The sequence below is a fragment of the Eupeodes corollae genome, chromosome 1 (genome assembly GCF_945859685.1).
Source record: "Eupeodes corollae chromosome 1, idEupCoro1.1, whole genome shotgun sequence".
Lineage (NCBI taxonomy): Eukaryota > Metazoa > Arthropoda > Insecta > Diptera > Syrphidae > Eupeodes > Eupeodes corollae.
The window spans coordinates 74,475,886-74,495,974 of NC_079147.1; the positions used below are offsets into that span (position 1 = coordinate 74,475,886).

Here is a 20,089-nt window from a genome sequence, read left to right on the forward strand (position 1 = left end):
CTGAAGAGTATACTATACGGTCTGGAAGAGATTGTATTCCAAACATACCTAGTGAAATTCTTTTGAACTCTTTCGATTCCAACCTTTGAATTATTATCCAGAAATGGAATAAAACAAGCTGTGTGTGAGGTATTAACAACATAATTTTTTTTATTTAAAAGACGCATGAATGCCATTAAGTGTGGAGTATGACATCGTTCCATGCCCGCCTTGGCTTCTTGCGGTGGTACGGATCCGATTGTTCCAATTTTCAACGACTCTTCCGCATAGATCCGCGTGAATTTGAGCGATGGCCTGTGTTATGTTCACCTTTAGGACATCGATCGATTGTGGTTTACTTGCATAACAATGCGCCTTCAAGAAACCCCAAATTAAAAAGTCTAGCGGGGTCAAATCGCATGATCTTGGTCTCCCATTCAAATCACCCCTGCGAAAGATAAGCTTACCCTCAAATCGTTCATGTAAAATGTCAATCGTGGCGTTTGCCTTGTGGCACGTAGCGCCGCCGTTTTGCTCGAACCACATGTTGTCTAGGTGCATATGGTTCTCTTTGGGCTATAAGAAATTAGTTATCATCGTTATGTAGCGCTCGCTGTTGCCGGTGAACGCCTCACTAACGTCGTTTAAAAAAAATCGAACAATTACGCCGCTGCCGGTGTAAAATCCTCAAAACGGTAACTTTTTAATTATGCATTATCACCTTGTGAACCTCGCGTGGGTTAATGCCGCCACGGGGCGCCAAAATCCACCCTCGCCAATTGAAAAACCCTTTAGATAAAGACATCACGTTTATCAAGACATTTTTTTTTATTTATTTATTTATTTATTTATTTATTTCATCAATGGACTATAGTCTGCTGATTACATTTAATATAATAAATAAGCTTACAAGATAATAATAGATATTAAAACACAGCTTTGATACAAAACAATTAATTGATTAACTAACGGTATGATTATACAGATTTACATATGATAAGTTAAAAAGTCTAATACTTGTCGTTTAAATTGATCCCTACTCACTACAATGTCGACTTCATTGCAGACGGAATTAAACAATGTCAAGGATCGCGAGATAGGCTCATTTAAGCCATAGTTGGTTCTATGATTAGACACATAAAAAAGGACACGTCTGTTCCGAAGTAATCTTTCCGGGACATAGAACTTTATTAGAGACAATAATTCAATTGAATCGATACGATTACATACAATATCTTTAATAAATATTATGCTTTGAGTATTTCTTCTAACTTCAAGCGTTTTCAAATCGATAAGTGCACATCTTGAAATATAGTTCGGCATATCATCGGTCCAATATAGATTTCGAAGTGCGAATCTGGTAAATCTTTTCTGAATTCGTTCTATTCTTTGTACACTATTCGCATAAAATGCACAATGGTCCATCCATTCATACTTTTGTTGCCAATGATTTCATTTTTTTCTTTAAATTTGTGTTTAGTCACGTTTGGTAGAAGATTGGCACGATTTTTTCGTATTATTCCACATAAGCCAGTTTTGACATTTTTTTAAAAACGTTGCCAATAGTAAACTAGTATATTTATTGGGCGGCAAACATTTGGCCGTCACCTAAGATGGATTCAAACAACATAACCTGCCAGACGGTTGCATTTGATGCAATGGTGCGTATATCTACAAATTCATATCAAGGAATATGGTTATCACTTCATTCCTAAAACTATTAGTCACCTTTAATATATTAAGAAGAAAGTAAAAAAAAGAAAGCTATTCCCTCTACAGACCTTATAACTAATAATGAGCTGGCTTATCTCTTTCTTTATACATTTCATTCATTGTGGTGCTTATTTTGCGACTAGTTTTGTTTTCGTTCCCATGCCAAAATAAATCTCTACAGTTGAGGTCTTGCTATACCTAAGTACTTGCCCACGGCATGTGTAGACTTTCTATTTAAATTACACTACACACATTGGATTTAAATATCTGTAATCCAATGTCAATTTATAGTATCATCTCACCCCTTTTAAAAGGGGGTTTTGTCATAATAATTGAATGTACGATTTCGAGTTATCATTAAATCTCACCAACGGGGTAGCACCGACCACTAAACCTTATTTCTTCACATTTGATGCCATTATTTATTTTAATTTTTTTAATTAACAAAGAAAGTTTTTAAATTCTGTGGGCGACTACTAGATTGAAATATTAAAGCCTTACATGCTCAGGGGATTGTTTTATTGATATTTCCATAAAATTGTCCGGGATGGGTATGAAAAGAAGTCACAACAATAAAACATCTTACTATTCATAGAAATACTTTCGAGGGATAACTCAAAATTCAGAAATTTTCAGTTGATATCATTTCGTCCAAGAGCAGTCATAAAATAAACAAAAATTTATACACACTCTTTCGTAGAAGTCAAAAGTAAATTGTATGAAATTTCGTTTAAAACAAAAATTGTAAGCCTGGTTTTCAATAACGTTTATCACTTCTCTAGATTACAAGATTACAAAGACAGTATTTTTACTAAATAACTATTCTTCACTATCTGGTGGAATTCCAAGTTCAGCATTAGTCCATGACGATGGGTCGGGATATTCGAATTCACCCTTTAAATGAAAACATACGTTTTATATCAATTAAAGTTCATAAAGTCGAATTACTTACAGTGATGTGTTCATATTCTGTGAAAATGTGATACAAAATCCACCACCACATCAGACCAGCTACAAGTTCAGCTCCAATTCGTGTTGCTTTCGATGCTGGAGGGGGACCCTCACGGTAGTTGGCACTGAAGGAGGAGCAAATATGTATTAAATGGATATAAACTTTAATGCATCGAAGAGAATAATGTTTTATTGAATTATATTTAAATTATGTAATTCCAGTTAACCTCAATGGTTATTGTTTTTATTTTGATGCATAAACTCGATGGTATTTAACTTACGCATGACTCCAGCGAATACTTTGGATGCTGGTTGATTTAATTGGCTTTGACTGGCGTGCAATTAAGCCACAGAACGCTCGTCCGAGAATTAATCCCCGAGAAGATAACATTTTTCCGTGGATTTTCTTTAAAATTTATGGACAAACAGCAGATTTTTTATTTTTTACTACATTGACAGAATGCTGACAGTCACAGATCTCACCAAATGTCAATTATGACAGATGGTGACATGTTGTTGGTGATTGTAGAAAAGTAAGTGTGTCGCCATCTATGAGGGAATAGCAAATATTTAAACTAGAGTTTGTTGAATGTTGAGCTTACGTTACGTTGTTTAAATACGTAACGCTTATAGTGTTATTAATTATTTTTGAATGTTAGAAAATACATTATTTTTTAGAAAAGTAAATTTTTAAGTGAACCATTAGGTAAATACCACCATCTTTAAATTTGGATTGTATTTCTCACATAATTCAAAACAATAATTTAAATCGAAATATGTGAAAAATACTATTAAATTTACTCAAAACTACGTTTTCTGGAAAACTTTTTGCTCATTTCCCACAAGTTGCAACTTTTGAGTTAGATCACTTTTATTCTAAGGATGCAACTTGATCTCTGTACAAAAAGGGATGCTATATATAAAATTGATGTTTGTGAAATAGGAAAACAAAAATGCAGAAGACATTTAATTCTACATTATAGGCACTTTCTATAATGCAAAGTCAAAATTATGGTGAAGATAATCATCTTTTTGTTATAGCATCTTCGTCCTCATCATTGTTGCCGAAATTCGTTCAAACTGAACATTTACATGTTTCCTTTGACATATTTAAATTTATGTAACATTAACTGTCAAATTTTAAATTGATGCAAAATGTTCAAGTAAAAGTTTAGTTCTTCAATTACTATTTGTGATAATGAAATGAATTCAGAAAAACTTGAAATTGATTTTGATCCAGAAAAAGAAAGTTGTCCAAAATATGAAGATTATGTTGAACTTTTTTTCATTGTCTTAAGCATCTATCATAAGAGAAAACTTCGTTTTCTTTAGCAAACAAAAACAATAATTCTTAAGCTGGACATACATAAATGGTCCGTGGACCCCGTCCAAATATGCGAGGCATACAGACAGAGAAACTTTAACAGATTGATTAATTTTATTATTTCAATTTCGAGCACAAGTAAAAATATGTTTATCGGGTTAATAATAAACATAAAAAGTGGTTCTACAGAATAAATTAAAAGGTTCCATTCATTTCTTCAGACAAAAATATGTTAAAATTATAAAACTTATGAAATGAAACATAAAGGATTTGTTTCATTAAAGATTATTAGTAAAGCCCAACTATAATATGCAAAGTAAACATGCAAATATACAAAGAATCTCAATACGAGTGAACATAGTGTAGTCTAGCTCCGTTTCGTTCAATTTTTCTCAGTTTCGTTAACTTAACCAAACTTAAGCAAGAGCGATCCCAGTCGCTCGCCGCATAAGTAAAATCTGACATGTAGATACGTGAGCGAAATTGCATTATGCTTATCCGCAGTAATTTCACAAATTTAAGTGAATTTTCGTTGGGTTTTTGACATAAGCTTACATATGTTTGCTTATGCCTATTATAGTTAGTCCTTTAGAGAGTTAAATAGTTTTTAGATAGCGAGTTATCACTTGGGTCGTTGATTCTCTACACATGGCAGAGCCGAGCCTTGGATTGGGCGCCTTAATTTCTGACTTGATGAAAATCGAAATGGTTTGATAGACGAGTCATCTCAATTTCCGCATACACGGTCAGTTTTGTATCGGTGCGTGTTCTGTCGTGTATGACACCCTCTACTCTTGCTGCCAAAAATTTACCAGAATCAATATTTGCACACTTCTCCAAAAGTAGGAGTTCTTTGACAGTTACTGCCTTCGTTAAGTTTATTTTTATTGAAAGACATGTTAGGTTTTTATAGGGAGATGGATTTGTGATTAAGTATATAAGGTAACGCAACAGTCCGTAGGAAACTAGGACTTAAGGACGTACAATTCTCAATCATAACTGTGTGCGTGTCATTTTGTGATTACCTCTTTTATTTTTATCGTACGAAATTTTTACGGAACTAAAACTCGAAGAACGAAAGGCCATATAATTATAATACATCATTAATACGAAAAAAAACGGTACGCACTGTTAAGGTACTAGACATTTTTACTAATAGAAACTTTAACATTTAGAAACCATATTTTTGGTACAAAATTGAGCCCAGGTCCAGGAGCGGTTTATCCGGCTCCCCTTCTTTGGAGTTATACTAAGGATCTGACCCTCCAGGTTGGGGGTTGTGCCGTCGGGGTGACGTCCTGACCTCTTAAAAAATACCTTTAGTTGCGAAGCACCAACAAGCCTCGGATACGGACGGATTCACTGTTGACAACCCACGCAAACGAAATAAGGACAACGAACTTCAGATATGCACGTGGAATGTTAGGTCCCTTAACAGACCATGTGCAGTCGAACAATTAGCGGAAGCCCTAAACTGCTGCAAGGCAGATATTACTGCCATCCAAGAAGTGCGATGGGATGGACCGGGCAAACGAAAACTAAAAGACTGCGATATATACTACGGCGACTGCTACCGAGAACAAAGACAGCGTCTATTTGGGTGTGGATTTGTTGTTGGAACTAGACTCAGGAAAGTCTTGAGTTTCAACAGTGTAAGCGAGCGCATCACGACAAATTCGCATCAAGGCTAAATTCGCCAACTATGAGCGCATGCCACAACAGAGGAGAAAGATGAAGACACCAATGACATATTCTTCGAGCTCTTGGACAAGACATATGAGCAGTGCCCTGGCTATGACATTAAAATTGTCTTAATAAATTTTAATGCCAAACTAGGAAGAGAAGACATCTTTGGTGGCATAATCGGGAGATACAGTCTGCACGACACCACCTCCGACAACGGCTTCAGGCTGATCGATTTCGCTGCGGGGCGAGACGTTCTGGTAGCTAGTACGCAGTTCACGCTTCTTAATATCCACAAGGGGACATGGAAACCTCCTGATCAATCAACCATCAACCAGATTGAACACATTGCGATCGACGCACGACACTTCTCCAGTATACAGGATATCTGAACATTACGAGAGGCCAACATTGACTCGGACCACTAAGGTCCAAGGTACGTCTACGAATATCCCGATCCTAGCCAAAGCGTACTTCCCGTACTGTGAGAAGATTCGACGTTAGACGGCTACAATCGCAAGAGACTGCCATGTCCTTTTCCGATCGAGTCTTTAATAACCTCTTAAGGAGTCCTATGCTGCCTGCATTAAGCATTGAAAACCAGTGACAACATTGCCTTGCAGCCATCAGAGATGCGGCCTCTGAAGTGCTAGGTTTCACACGGCCACCACAGCGAAACCCCTAGTTTGACGACGAATGCCGGCAAGCTCACGCAGCGAAACAAGAGGCATACAAAACGGCGCTGCACAAAAGGACTAGAGCTGCTCGCGAGCTCTACGAGCAGAAGAGGAGAGAGGAACACCGGCTTCTTAGACGGAAAAAAAGAGAGCATGAGAAGCGCGCGATCGATGAGATAGATGGATGTCACAACAGGAATGAGGTTCGTAAATTTTACCAAAAGGTAAAAAAAACCTCCCAAGGGTACCAGCCACGAACCGAAGCCTGTAAAGACGATCAGGGGCACATCGTAGTAGAACCGCAGTCGATGCTGAGGATATGGAAAGATCACATCTCCAAATTATATAACGGCAATGACGAACCGAATTCCGCTGTAAGGGAGATGAAACCACTCAACCTCGGCGACGCAGATCAACAATTCCGCCTACCCGACCTTGACGAAGTGAAGATAGCTATATCTAAACTTAAGTCAAACAAAGCTGCTGGAGCTGACGGCATCACCGCCGAACTATTCAAAGCAGCAGGCGATGACTTGGTAGGAAGCATGCACCAACTCATCTGCAAAATATGGTCAGAAGAAAGCATGCCCGATGAGTGGAATCTCAGCATAGTGTGTCCGATACATAAGAAAGGAGACTCTCTAAACTGCGCCAACTACAGAGGCATCAGTCTCCTTAACATTTCGGATAAAATCCTCTCTGCCGTATTATGTGAACGTCAACGTTGGTCAACAACCTGATTGGTCATTATCAGTGTGGCCTTAGACCAGGAAAGTCCACTATCGAACAAATATTCACATTACGGCAGATCTTGGAAAAAACCCAGGAGCTTCAAATCTCTTTATCGATTTTACAGCCGCGTATGACAGCTTCTATAGGGAAGAGCTCTACCGAGCAATGTCTAGTTTTGGCATCCCTGTCAAACTTATATTATGCAACATGACGATGGAGAATGCACGCTGCTCAATCAAGGTCGAAATAGCTTACCGATGCATTTGATGTAAAAAAAGGTTTTAGACAAGGCGATGCACTGTCACTTCTTCAACATCGTTCTGGAAAGAATTGTGCAAAACTCAAGCGTCAACACTAGAGGCACAATCTTCCAAAGGTCCATCCAATTACTCGGATACGCAGATGACATTGACATAATTGGAAGATCAAAGCGTGATGTCAGTGGAGCGTTTTTGAGCATTGCGACGGAAGCGAAGAAGATGGGTTTAGTGGTCAATGAGGGCAAGACCAAGTACATGCTGTCATCACAAAATGACATTGAACAACGACGTCTTCGAAAAAACGTCACCATGGAGGTAGTTAAGGACTTTGTCTACCTAGGCACCGCTATAAAGACACTCATCATCCCGGTTCTCATTTATGGCGCTGAGGCCTGGACCCTGTCAAAGAAACATGAGAGCGTCTTAGGATGCTTCGAGAGAAAAATTCTTCGGGTGATTTTTGGTCCCGTACGCATAGATGTTGAATGGAGGAGAAGATATAACGACGAACTGTACGGGCTGTACAGCGACACTGACCTAGTTAGAAGAATTAAAGTCCAACGGCTAAGATGGCTAGGTCATGTAGAGCGGATGGACATCAACGCTCCAGCCCGAAAGGTCTTCGAATCCAATCCCGAGGGACGGCGCAGTAGAGGAAGACCGCGACTCAGGTGGCTCACCCAGGTTTGAGAGGACCTCAACCAACTTGGCGTGCGAAACTGGGGACAGCTAGCTAGGGACCGAGCTGGCTGGAGACGCATGTTGGTTGAGGCCCAGGTCCGCCCCGGACTGTAGCGCTTTAAGTAAGTGAGTAAGTAAGCTCTAACAATTTTCTAAAAAAAAATTTAAAACATAAGGAATTTTTGAAAAATCAAACAGCATTTACATTTTTGAAGACAAACTTATTTTGAAATTATAGTTATTATTTTTAAACAAGCCAGTTCATTTTATTTAATGCTTGACTCCATTCAAAACATATTTTTTGAAGCTTCAGATTTGATACCACGTCTTATTTCGCGTGTATTGATATTTGTATCTTTTTCATACGCTATAAGCACCTAAACAATAACTAGTAAAAATTCTTATTATGTACTTAAAATTAGCATTAGTAGAAACTATAGAAAACCGTATTTTTTATAAAATTATTTGCACTCTTTTATACATACACAAAAAAATTTGAATTTTTCTAACAATGGCTGTCAAACGTACGAAACGAAAATTTTCGCTCTGACAGTATGTTTTATAATTAATGCTAAAAATTTCTACTTGTCGAGTTAGACGTTTAAGTAATCTAAATTCAGAATAAAGTTTCTCTTATTTCTTCAGAAATGGAACCCAAGTATTTTACTTCCGTCAACTCATTGGCATGGTAGTTACTGCCTTATTCAGCTTTAGAATCAAAAAACTCACATGGATCTTATTAAGACTTACTAGGAAATGTAGCCAAAAGGTAGTTTATAGTTTATAACATATGTAGCTTATTTTTATAATGCAACACAAAAAATATGTATATGTAAGATTATACAATAACAATTTATAAGTATTTTGATATCGAAAATGCAACTGGCTCGTTGGTCTAGGGGTATGATTTCCGCTTAGGGTGCGGGAGGTCCCGGGTTCAAATCCCGGACGAGCCCAAGAAGAATTCTTTTTTTAAATTAATTTTCTTCTAGTTTGCATATCCTATTCATAACATAACGAGGTAAATTAATTTTTAGGTTCATTTTAATTAAAATGTCTAAAATGTTTATGTTTTAGTCTTCTTTGCAGTTTAAAAAAACTATCTTTTGTTAGCAATTTGAGAAAAAGTGATGCTGGGATTCCACCCACACAGATTACTTTCTATTGTTCATTTTTAAATGATTAGTTTTGGAAAAATCCACACCATTTACGAAACTTCGAACATCATAAAAGTTAAAAAATTGTTTGTTATAATATTTTCTATCACTCTTTCTGATTCTCAAAGCTTTTTGTAATTGAACAAAACATATAAAAATTGCGCAATTGTTTTTTGTATAGGTACTTTTTCCAAAAAATGGTACATACAGTCCCTGGCCATATATTATTAGACGCACTTTAGATTTTATGCAAAATCTTAATTTGAAGCTATTTTAATCAGGTTTTCGAATATTGTAATGCCATTAAATTTTTTGTATGCAGAATATAAACTACTTTCTAGTAATAAAGCAACAGATTTAAAGATTTTTTTTTAAATTAATTTGTTCAGTTTTTTTTGTTGTTATTTTTGTAATTTTGTTTAATTTTTTGTTGAATAAGATCCTCAATTCTGCGCTGCATACTGTCAATGCATAATTTGACTGTTTCCTACATTTTTTGATGGTTATTCCACACGTGAATTACTCTTTCAATAAGTGACCGCATCTTTAGCTACTTCCTTCTTCATCAGCTTACACACGTTTTAAATTGGGTTCATATCAGGACAGTTTTCCGGCCAGTCAAACAGAGGGATGTTTTCTTCCCTCAAATAAGTTTTTATGGACCGAGCTGTGTGGCATGGAGCTCCATCTTGCATAAAAATGTAACAATACATCTATTCTTGAACGTTAAAAATAATGCGAATAAAATAATAACGATACAAATTCTGCAGTGCATCTAATAATAATGAAACGTTTCCCTAGAGTCGAAATAAAATATTTTTAGAAAGATGTGCGTGCTGTGTACGTACGTTCGTACGTTTGCGACGTTTTTTCGTCGTCCATATCTCAAGAACCAGATGAGATATCGACTTCAAATAAATACAGATTATAAAGCAGAAAGATGCAGAAAAGGCTTTTAAGAGAATTGCGTGGGCGGTTTTTTTTTACCATAGCAGTTAAGAAAAGGTGAACATCTTGGTTAACCCTAAATATCTTACGAACCAACAACGCTTAAGACTTGAATTAAATTTTATATTATATATTGTAACGTGATACTAAACAAATATACTTTTTTAAAAAAAAATCCAATTAACGTTTTTTTTAAATTAGAAAAAAAAAACTAAAAAAAAAATGTTGTCACCTCGAAAATTTTACGAATAAAAAATGATTTTATCTCCAAAACAAATGTATGCAACAAAGAATATGGTTTTTGATACCAATTAAAATTTTGAGAAAATCGAATTGCCATTTTTTTATAAGAAACAAAAACCTTAAAAACATTGCTCAAAGTTGGTAAAAATTGAATTTCCACCCAAATATCTTTTCCAAAAATTAAGATTATGGATTGCAACTTATTTTATCTTTTAAGAAATATTGTTTTCAACCTTAGGACAAATTTTGAGAAAAATTGAATTGACAGTTCTTATTTTACAAAAAATATGAACCTAAACAATAATTATCACAAATATCGATATTGGATTTAAACTACTTTTACCTTAAAAAAAATATTGTTGTCAACATTCAGTAAAATTTTGAGAAAAAATCTAAGTGACAGTTTTCTTACAAAAAATAGCAACAATACTAAGACTTGGTAAAAATTTCCTTTCGACTCAAATAGCTTTTCAAAAATTGAAAATATTGCCTTCAAAATTTATTTATTTCATAGAAAATATTGTTTCGATATTCAGTAGTTTTTTTTTTTTATAAAAATCCAACAATTCGTTTTTTTCATACAAAAATAAAATCTACAAGAAATAGAACCCAAATTTAGTATAAATTGATTTTCGGTTCTTGATATCTCTTAAATTAATTTCATTCATCCAATTTGTAAAAATTTAGGAAATGCTACTAAGATTGGTAAAAATTTGTTTTCGACTAAAAATCAATTTGACAAAACTAGAATTTTAAACTAAACCATTTCGTTATATGAAAAATATTGTTGGTAATTTTAAAATTTTGAAGAATAATTCAACTGACAACTTTTTTAACTCAACACGTAAACCTACAAATTTAAGCAAGACAAATCGACAGACGGGATAGAAAGTTATCAGTGTTGATCGCATCTCAACCTCATTTTTTTTAATTTCGTAAGCTTTTTAAATATAACTGAGAAAATGTTTCAGTTTGTGTAATTGTCTGGAAGCTATAATCAGAAGCTTCATATTTGTTGAAAAATGACTATCACATTTTTGTTATGGCAGCTTCTAAAGTTTCGATTTGGCTATCACCTAACATAAATCAAATTCGATCATTTTGATTTTATATTTATCAAAAATCAGCTTATCTACCCAGGTTATTAAATTATCAGGGTTACAAAATAAAACGACTTTTAAAATAACACAGTTTTAGATATAATTCAGGTTAAAAAAATTCAAGCTTCAGAAAAACCCAGGGTTTTAAAATAACCGAGGTTACAATAATAACCAAATTCAAAACAATATGTTCACTTTGCTGTTTCAGCTTTCAAATGAAGCTTGTTTGTTTGTCTTAAACGATATATTTATATTAAAAACGACGAATTTATATTAAAAAACAACGTACAGCCAATTATAAAACTAACCGGAACCTTAGGGTTTCTTGGAGAAAGGTCATTTGCCACGATACAAATATTGAAAAGGAAACGATCTGATACACTTACTTGGTTTAATCCAAATTTGTATCCTTTATGCCATTCTCGCTGGTTTGTAAGCCAAGAAGAAACATTATTTTCTCCTCGAGTTTTGACTAAAACGATTCGCTTTGTATGCTCTAATCAGGCCACGGAACTAAAAGTCTTTGCGCATCAAATCCAAAACCAAGATTACGGCAAAAGTATTTTCGAAAACCCAGTTCACAATGAACTGTACACGTTTTTGTTTGACGTTTTAATTTTTGCAACATTGTCTGTCTAGTTTTGTATTGATTAAAATTGGAAGTAAGTCTATCATTAGAAAAAAACATCAACAACTTTGAAAGAAAAGAAAAGCCTTTATTCTGTTCTGATACTTTATATTTTCATTTTTATTTCGTTCGAAATGTACTCGAACCTTAAATATCCGATAACTCCTTATAAATATGCCCATTTTTCTATTGCCACGTAGTTCTGCTTACTTTTCGGTCCACAATTCCAGCAGATATTCTTTCACTTCGCTAACCAAAGTTTTCTTTTATTATTTTTTTTCTTCATATTCTGTAAATAAGAAAGAAAAAAATAAATAATATTACTTACAAAGACCAAATTGTAAGTTTAATTAACTACACTTATTTATTTAAATTTAAACCTGTGCAGTTGTGTGACAAAAACTCAACAATTTCGACGTGAACTATTTCTTTTGACAGCAGCCAACATTTAGTTAAAAGCTTAATGTTTTGAAAGGTTTGTTTGTTTAGTTCATCTTTGAATTGCTACTAGTTTTCGACAAGTTTTATATAAAACTAGAGTTTAGCGAAAACTTGTGGCTTAAAATAATTCTTGAAAATTGGTTTTTGGGTTTGGTGTGAAAAGCCTATAAATTAATTTTTGGAGACCGTAAATACGAACATTTATTTCTTCTAGCAGCGAAGTAAGGTTATTAGTTCAATAACTTTATTTAAAATTGAATTGAGCATTAAATATTGAAAACAAATCTGGTAATTAGGTTAGGTCATCATGATGGTAGATTTTTGAGAAAAGGTAATTTGAACAAAATAACTTGTATTTCAAAATTTTGATTTCGAGGATAATTTTTTACAAACCTGTTTACTAGATTTTGATGAAAGAATAAATTAATTAAATATGATTAAAAACCTTTGTTAAACTACTTTTGCCATTGTAGATATGTCAAATAATTTGATCAAAATATCCGTTAGAAGATATTAATACTGTAAAAGGGTTATGTCTCACGGATACAAAACTTTTCTTGAAACATTTACGAAGTTGGTGTTCAATAATAAATGAAATTCCATAAAAATATTAAGAACCTAACCTACCAAACAAAAACTGATAAGATTTGAATACTTTATTACATTCCATTTGAATACAAAGCCCTAATGGAAAACAAAAGAAATAATGAAATACTATCCACTCAAACTCCATCTGTCAATTGTAATGTCTTGTCATTTTTGTAACACAGTTATCATAATTTTGTTTGCAAAATTGTTATAAAAGGTATCCATTTAAAATTTGGTAATATTTTTATATCAAAAACCCAGGAGCCGTGCTCTGGTTTCTGAATACTCATATCTATGGAGGGAATTTTTCTCCATTGTCCGCTAATGTTAGCTGGAAAAGGCCAATATAGGTAATAGTCATACATGTTCGGAGGTATTATTTAATTTAAGCATAATAATCGTGCACTTATCCAGGTATTTACAGTTAGATATGCTTATAAACTCCTCCTTCTCCACGTTGTCCTCATAATGTACCCGCGCAGCCATACCGCCATTTAAATTTACATCTGCACAGAAATATGTGCACTTTTCCTTTCGATCAAAAGCTAAATACCTCCACATATACAAATATTCTGTTTAACATTTGCGATTGCATCGTTCAGATACATTTTTGTTTTGTTTATTGTTTTTGAATATGCATAATAGCAATTTGAATAAATGGTGAAATGGTTTGACTGCGGACGGAGTGTTACGAGCTTTCAAGGAGGTCCTCCTTTGATAGCTAATATAGGTAAATATTTTAACCAAAAGACTGTATGGTGCGCGGCGCGCGACTAAACTATCAAAGGTTACTTACGATAAGGTCAGAGAGGTTGAAAAATTCAATTACCTTGATATTCGATAATAAAGTAGATGATGATGATGATATAACGGTATTTATGTAGATTCATTGGTGTGGAAAGAGCTTTAATAAATAGAAACTAAAAAAGTAAAAACAATTACAAAATTAACAATAATGACATTTTATTGCTTAATAGGATATAACATATGGCTCGGTTTTTGACTTCTGAATAAATGAAAAAATTGGCGGTTAACTTGGTGAGTGTTTTGCTGGAAAACCTATCAATATTATAGTAGGATTTTACACGAATAACAAAAACAATGTCTGCAGTATGAATACTGCCGATAAAAATAAAAGTAGAATCTTACTACGGATGGGTTTTTGACATTTATTCTCAAATGTTGGTACGATTGATATTGCATTGTATCTCGATGGCAGTGTTCGTTAAGTAGTTGTGCATTTGGAATCATTTGTTTTCCATTGGCGAAAAAATTAATCTGTTACTCTTGATTTTATTTAGTTTTGTTAATGAAATTGGACTAACTGGGCTTATTTTGCAAGAGAAAACAATAGAAAAGATATTCAAGTATAGCTATGTTTCCACCGCGCAAAAAGATTTAAAAATGATTAAGTTTGACAGCACTTTCTAAAATGCAAATGGTGTTTCGGTATTTATTATGAAGTGCAAGTGAGAGAGTTTGATTCGTGTTAAACAATGAAGAACTGAATCGTTAAGCACCATATGAGAATATCCTACCTACTCAATATGCAATTTTTTTAAATTTGATTAAAGAAAAACTATATTGTTTGTACACAAACATAGAAATAAACAGACCATAATGCATTATCTGTAAAACCAACTTCTTCATTTTGAATTGACTCCGATCCCCGACCGGAATCGAGTCAAATCAAGCTCATTTCAACTCGATTTAGTTATATAGCGAATTGAGACGAGCTTCAAGCTCGCTTTAATACCACATGTTAATGTAGTAGTCTACGAACAAACCCCCATCTTGAAGTTTTAATTTTATGTCAAAACTGAAATTGTTAAATGAACTATTTTTAAAGAATCTCAATTCCTAGATGTTTTCTTAACATATTTTCTTGAAAATAGCCCATTTTATTAGATTTAGTAGGTTTTTTTTTACTTACTTACTTACTTAAGGTGGCGCTACAGTCCGGGGCGGACCTGGGCCTCAACCAACAAGCGTCTCCAGCCAGCTCGGTCCCTAGCTAGCTGTCTCCAGTTTCGCACGCCAAGTTGTTTGAGGTCCTCTCCCACCTGGGTGCGCCACCTGAGTCGCGGTCTTCCTCTACTGCGCCGTCCCTCGGGATTGGATTCGAAGACCTTTCGGGGTGGAGCGTTGAAGTCCATCCGCTCTACATGACCTAGCCATCTAAGCCGTTGGACTTTGATTCTGCTAACTAGGTCAGTGTCGCTGTACAGCCCGTACAGCTCGTCGTTATATCTTCTCCTCCATTCTCCATCCATGCGTACGGGACCAAAAATCGCCCGAAGAATTTTTCTCTCGAAGCATCCTAAGACGCTCTCATCTTTCTTTGACAGGGTCCAGGCCTCAGCGCCATAAATGAGAACCGGGATGATGAGTGTCTTATAGATGGTGATTTTACATGCTCGAGAGAGGACTTTACTTCTCAATTGCCTTCTAAGTCCAAAGAAGCAGCGATTTGCAAGAGTTATTCTTCGTTTGATTTCAGCGTTGGTGTCGTTGTCTGCATTAATAGCGGTGCCTAGGTAGACAAAGTCCTTAACTACCTCAAAGTTAAAGCTGTCCATGGTGATGTTTTGTCCAAGACGTCGTCGTTCAGTGTCCTTTTTTGATGACAGCATATACTTGGTCTTGCCCTCATTGACCACTAAACGCATCTTCTTCGCTTCCGTCGCAATGCTCAAAAACGCTCCACTGACATCACGCTTTGATCTTCCAATTATGTCAATATCATCTGCGTATCCGAGTAATTGGATGGATCTTTGGAAGATTGTGCCTCTAGTGTTGACGGTTGAGTTTTGCACAATTCTTTCCAGAACGATGTTGAAGAAGTCGCATGACAGTGCATCGCCTTGTCTAAAACCTTTTTTGACATCAAATGCATCGGTAAGATCTTTTCCGATCTTGATAGAGCAGCGTGCATTCTCCATCGTCATTCTGCACAAACGGATAAGTTTGACAGGGATGCCAAAACTAGACATTGCTCGGTAGAGCTCTTCCCTATAGATGCTGTCATACGCGGCTTTAAAATCGATAAAGAAATGGTGGGTATCGATTTGAAGCTCCTGGGTTTTTTCCAAGATCTGCCGTAGTGTGAATATTTGGTCGATAGTGGACTTTCCTGGTCTGAAGCCACACTGATAAGGACCAATCAGGTTGTTGACGAATGGCTTCAGACGTCCACATAATACGGCAGAGAGGATCTTATACGCAATATTAAGGAGACTGATGCCTCTGTAGTTGGCGCAGTATAGAGGGTCTCCTTTTTTATGTATCGGGCACACTATGCTGAGATTCCACTCATCGGGCATGCTTTCTTCCGACCAAATTTTTGCAGATGAGTTGGTGCATGCTCCCTACCAAGTCATCGCCTTCTGCTTTGAATAGTTCGGCGGTGATGCCGTCAGCTCCAGCAGCTTTGTTTGACTTAGGTTTAGATATAGCTATCTTCACTTCGTCAAGGTCGGGTAGGCGGAATTGTTGATCTGCGTCGCCGAGGTTGAGTGGTTCTATCTCCCTTACAGCGGAATTCGGTTCGTCATCGCCGTTATATAATTTGGAGAAGTGATCTTTCCATATTCTCAGCATCGACTGTGGTTCTACTACGATGTTCCCTTGATCGTCTTTACAGACTTCGGTTCGTGGCTGGTACCCTTGGGAGGTTTTTTTTACCTTTTGGTAAAATTTACGAACCTCATTCCTGTTGTGAAATCCCTCTATCTCCTCGATCGCGCGCTTCTCATGCTCTCTTTTTTTCTGTCTAAGAAGCCGGTGTTCCTCTCTCTTCTTCTGCTCGTAGAGCTCGCGAGCAGCTCTCGTCCTTTTGTGCAGCGCCGTTTTGTATGCCTCTTGTTTCGCTGCGTGAGCTTGCCGGCATTCGTCGTCAAACCAGGGATTTCGCTGTGGTGGCCGTGTGAAACCTAGCACTTCAGAGGCGGCATCTCTGATGGCTGCAAGGCAATGTTGCCACTGGTTTTCAATGCTTAATGCAGGAAGCATAGGACTCCTTAGGAGGTTATTAGAGACTCGATCGGAAAAGGACATGGCAGTCTCTTGCGATTGTAGCCGTCTAACGTCGAATCTTCTCACAGTACTTCCTTGTTTTGGCTTGGATCGGGATATCCGTAGCCGTACCTTGGCTACAACGAGGTAGTGGTCCGAGTCAATGTTGGCCTCTCGGTATGTTCGGATATCCTGGATACTGGAGAAGTGTCGTGCGTCGATCGCAATGTGGTCAATCTGGTTGACGGTTGATTGATCAGGAGATTTCCATGTCCCCTTGTGGATAAAGATGCGTGAACTGCGTACTAGCTACCAGAACGTCTCGCCCCGCAGCGAAATCGACCAGCCTGAATCCGTTGTCGGAGGTAGTGTCGTGCAGGCTGTATCTACCGATTATGCCACCAAAGATGTCTTCTCTTCCTGGCTTGGCATTAAAATCTCCTAAGACAATTTTAATGTCATAGCCAAGGCACTGCTCATATGTCTTGTCCAAGAGCTCGAAGAATATATCTTTGGTGTCTTCATCTTTCTCCTCTGTTGGGGCATGCGCGCATATCAGGCTTATGTTGGCGAATTTAGCCTTGATGCGGATTGTCGTGATGCGCTCGCTCACACTGTTGAAACTCAAGACTTTCTGCCTGAGCCTAGTTCCAGTCTTTTAGTTTGCGTTTGCCCGGTCCATCCCATCGCACTTCTTGGATGGCTGTAATATCTGCCTTGCAGCAGTTTAGGGCTTCCGCTAATTATTCGGCTGCACGTGGTCTGTTAAGGGACCTAACATTCCACGTACATATCCGAAGTTCGTTGTCCTTATTTCGTTTGCGTGGGTTGTCAACAGTGAATCCGTCCGTATCCGAGGCTTGTTGTTGGTTTTTTTTTGCTGAAGTTATTTTTAATTTCAATTTTACAAAACTTTCTTCGATATGTGTGTTTTTTTAATTATTATTCTAACAGATCTTCTTTCAGTTGTACCAATTTTTAAATACAAAAATTTGGCTACTGCCGATGTGTTTTCTTGACAATTTTCTACTATACTTTTCATAGAATGCCAAAAAAAAAACAAGGGTAATGATTTAAGCCTAGTTATTTAGGCTTCACATGTTTTCGAATTCTAAACCTAATTATATGTCTGTTGTAAAGGGTAATTTAAACAGGGTTTAAACAAGACGGTTCAGAGTTCAGTGAACATTTTATTTCACGTTCGGGACCGCTTAATTGGCCGCCTAGGTCGTGCGATTTAACGCCTTTATACTATTTTTTTGTGGGGCTATGTTAAATCTCATATCTATACAGAGAAGTCCGCTTTAATTGACACATTGGAAGACAACATTGAAGCGTTTATTCGTGAGATACCGGATACACTTAACGGATGTACCATTTGAGGCGCAGTGTGGTAAAATTTAGAATTGTTAATTTCCACAAGTCCGTTTTGAGTTTAAAAAGCGAAAAATGGCGTAATACATTTTGCCGTATTGAATCGTATTTTTCGACGTAAAGTTGAATTTTCCGAAACCCTCCAGTGTGCAAAATTTAACTTTACGTGAAATACGCGGATCTAAAAATTAATGTTCAACTTAAAGGTGTTCAAATTGAAATATTTGACTACTAGTTTTTTTAAAGAGGCACTAAACAATTGGGTAATGTGGGTTTAACGCTTTAACGCTTTTGGGTTTACGATTTTTTATTTGCGACTGTAAAATGAACATATTTAATGGTTCAAAAACGTAAAAAGAGCCCTTGTTTATAAATAATAAGCCCTGGGTATTAAGAATTCTTAATCTTATCGGGGGTTGGAGCACTTGGGGGATAACTTCTTGTATTTTCTCTGAGAGGGTGGACTCCTAGCGCCATGGGTTATTGGTTTGGATCACTTGGGGCTTAGGACGCTTTGGGTTATTGGGTTGGCTCGCTTGGGATTTATATCTTTTTAGGGGGCTTCATATTTGAAATAGACCCGGCCCCCATTTTATTTAATCCGGGCCTAACGCTAAGTTTTCAAACAAGGGCTACCAAAGTATTGCACGGGTACCCAACTGAGAATCGTATTCACTCTCACTTACATTTGACAAAATATATCGTTTATTAATTAAGGTCCTTTCATTGTCAGCACTTGACACTAACTGAGTTTCCTGTTGGAATTGTTAATTAAATACTGACAAATATGTTAATTACAATTTCTTTCATTTCATAAAAGAATTTTTAGTAGAAATTTATCGGAAAATTCCCGACAATTGTGGATTAATATTTGACAATTCATTTTTATGACAACTTCTTTTTCAAAAGAAAATGTGACGTTTGTCAGGTATTTTCGTACAATTTTATAAAATTGTTAAATTGTTTATGGAACAGATTTCAATTGTCAAATTTTAAGTTAATAGTTTGTCACCGTCACCTATTGCAGTTGTCAATGTTTATGAAATAGGCCCAGGAAATGCTTGATTCCAATGGGAAAATATTTATTCAACGACAAAAATTATGATTTTATAACTCAAAGTTGACGTCAATTTGCTTACTATTTTTTTCAATAAATCTGGCAGTTTGACACAAATGACAGCTTAAATATTCGCTTTTAATATTTAAAGAGTTGCTGGTTTTATTTGCTTAAGACAACGGCTAAACATAGCATAGCAATTCAAAGGAGCAAAAATGAAAAATCCAGATAACAAGGCTACTTTTGAAAATAGAACTGTCACCAAATAGATTTTGAATAGACGTTTAAGACCACTGCACTACTAGTTGCATTGCCTTCTTGTTGGAATTAAATTTGACAATGTTTAGCGGTTACCAATATTTTAGAAGCAACAAATCAGTCAAATTTATCAATCAAATGCTTGGCTCGATTGCACCAAACATTCACCTTAAGTGCAGCTCCTTCCTCATTTGTAAGGAAATAAGGCCCAATAGTGGAAACTGCAACCTTGAAGATTTGTCTTCACTTTATTTACTGAGCTTCATCACTAAGTTTCACAT

At 36.1% G+C, this 20,089-nt stretch overlaps 1 protein-coding gene and 1 non-coding gene across 2 annotated transcripts; one reads left to right on the forward strand and one right to left on the reverse strand.

The window, feature by feature from the left end:
• Positions 1-2,442: 2,442 nt before the first annotated feature.
• LOC129940309 (NADH dehydrogenase [ubiquinone] 1 beta subcomplex subunit 2, mitochondrial-like) lies at positions 2,443-3,118 on the reverse strand. Its single transcript, XM_056048608.1, has 3 exons — positions 2,925-3,118; positions 2,645-2,768; positions 2,443-2,586 (listed from the first exon to the last, which is right to left on the reverse strand). Exons 1-3 carry the CDS (start codon positions 3,032-3,034, stop codon positions 2,512-2,514), a joined length of 309 nt encoding a protein of 102 aa, XP_055904583.1. The 5' UTR covers positions 3,035-3,118; the 3' UTR covers positions 2,443-2,511.
• A 5,766-nt stretch (positions 3,119-8,884) lies between these two features.
• On the forward strand, positions 8,885-8,956 carry Trnap-agg (transfer RNA proline (anticodon AGG)). Its single transcript has one exon. It is a non-coding gene; the product is annotated as a tRNA-Pro (tRNA).
• The last annotated feature ends 11,133 nt before the right edge of the window (positions 8,957-20,089 follow it).

Excerpts from the sequence above, each read along its gene's own strand:
- LOC129940309 (XM_056048608.1), bottom strand. The coding sequence starts at position 3,034 with ATGTTATCTTCTCGGGGATTAATTCTCGGACGAGCGTTCTGTGGCTTA. Across the intron at positions 2,769-2,924 it reads AGTATTCGCTGGAGTCATGC|TGCCAACTACCGTGAGGGTC; the intron begins GTAAGTTAAATA and ends CTCCTCCTTCAG. Across the intron at positions 2,587-2,644 it reads CAGAATATGAACACATCACT|GGTGAATTCGAATATCCCGA; the intron begins GTAAGTAATTCG and ends TTTCATTTAAAG.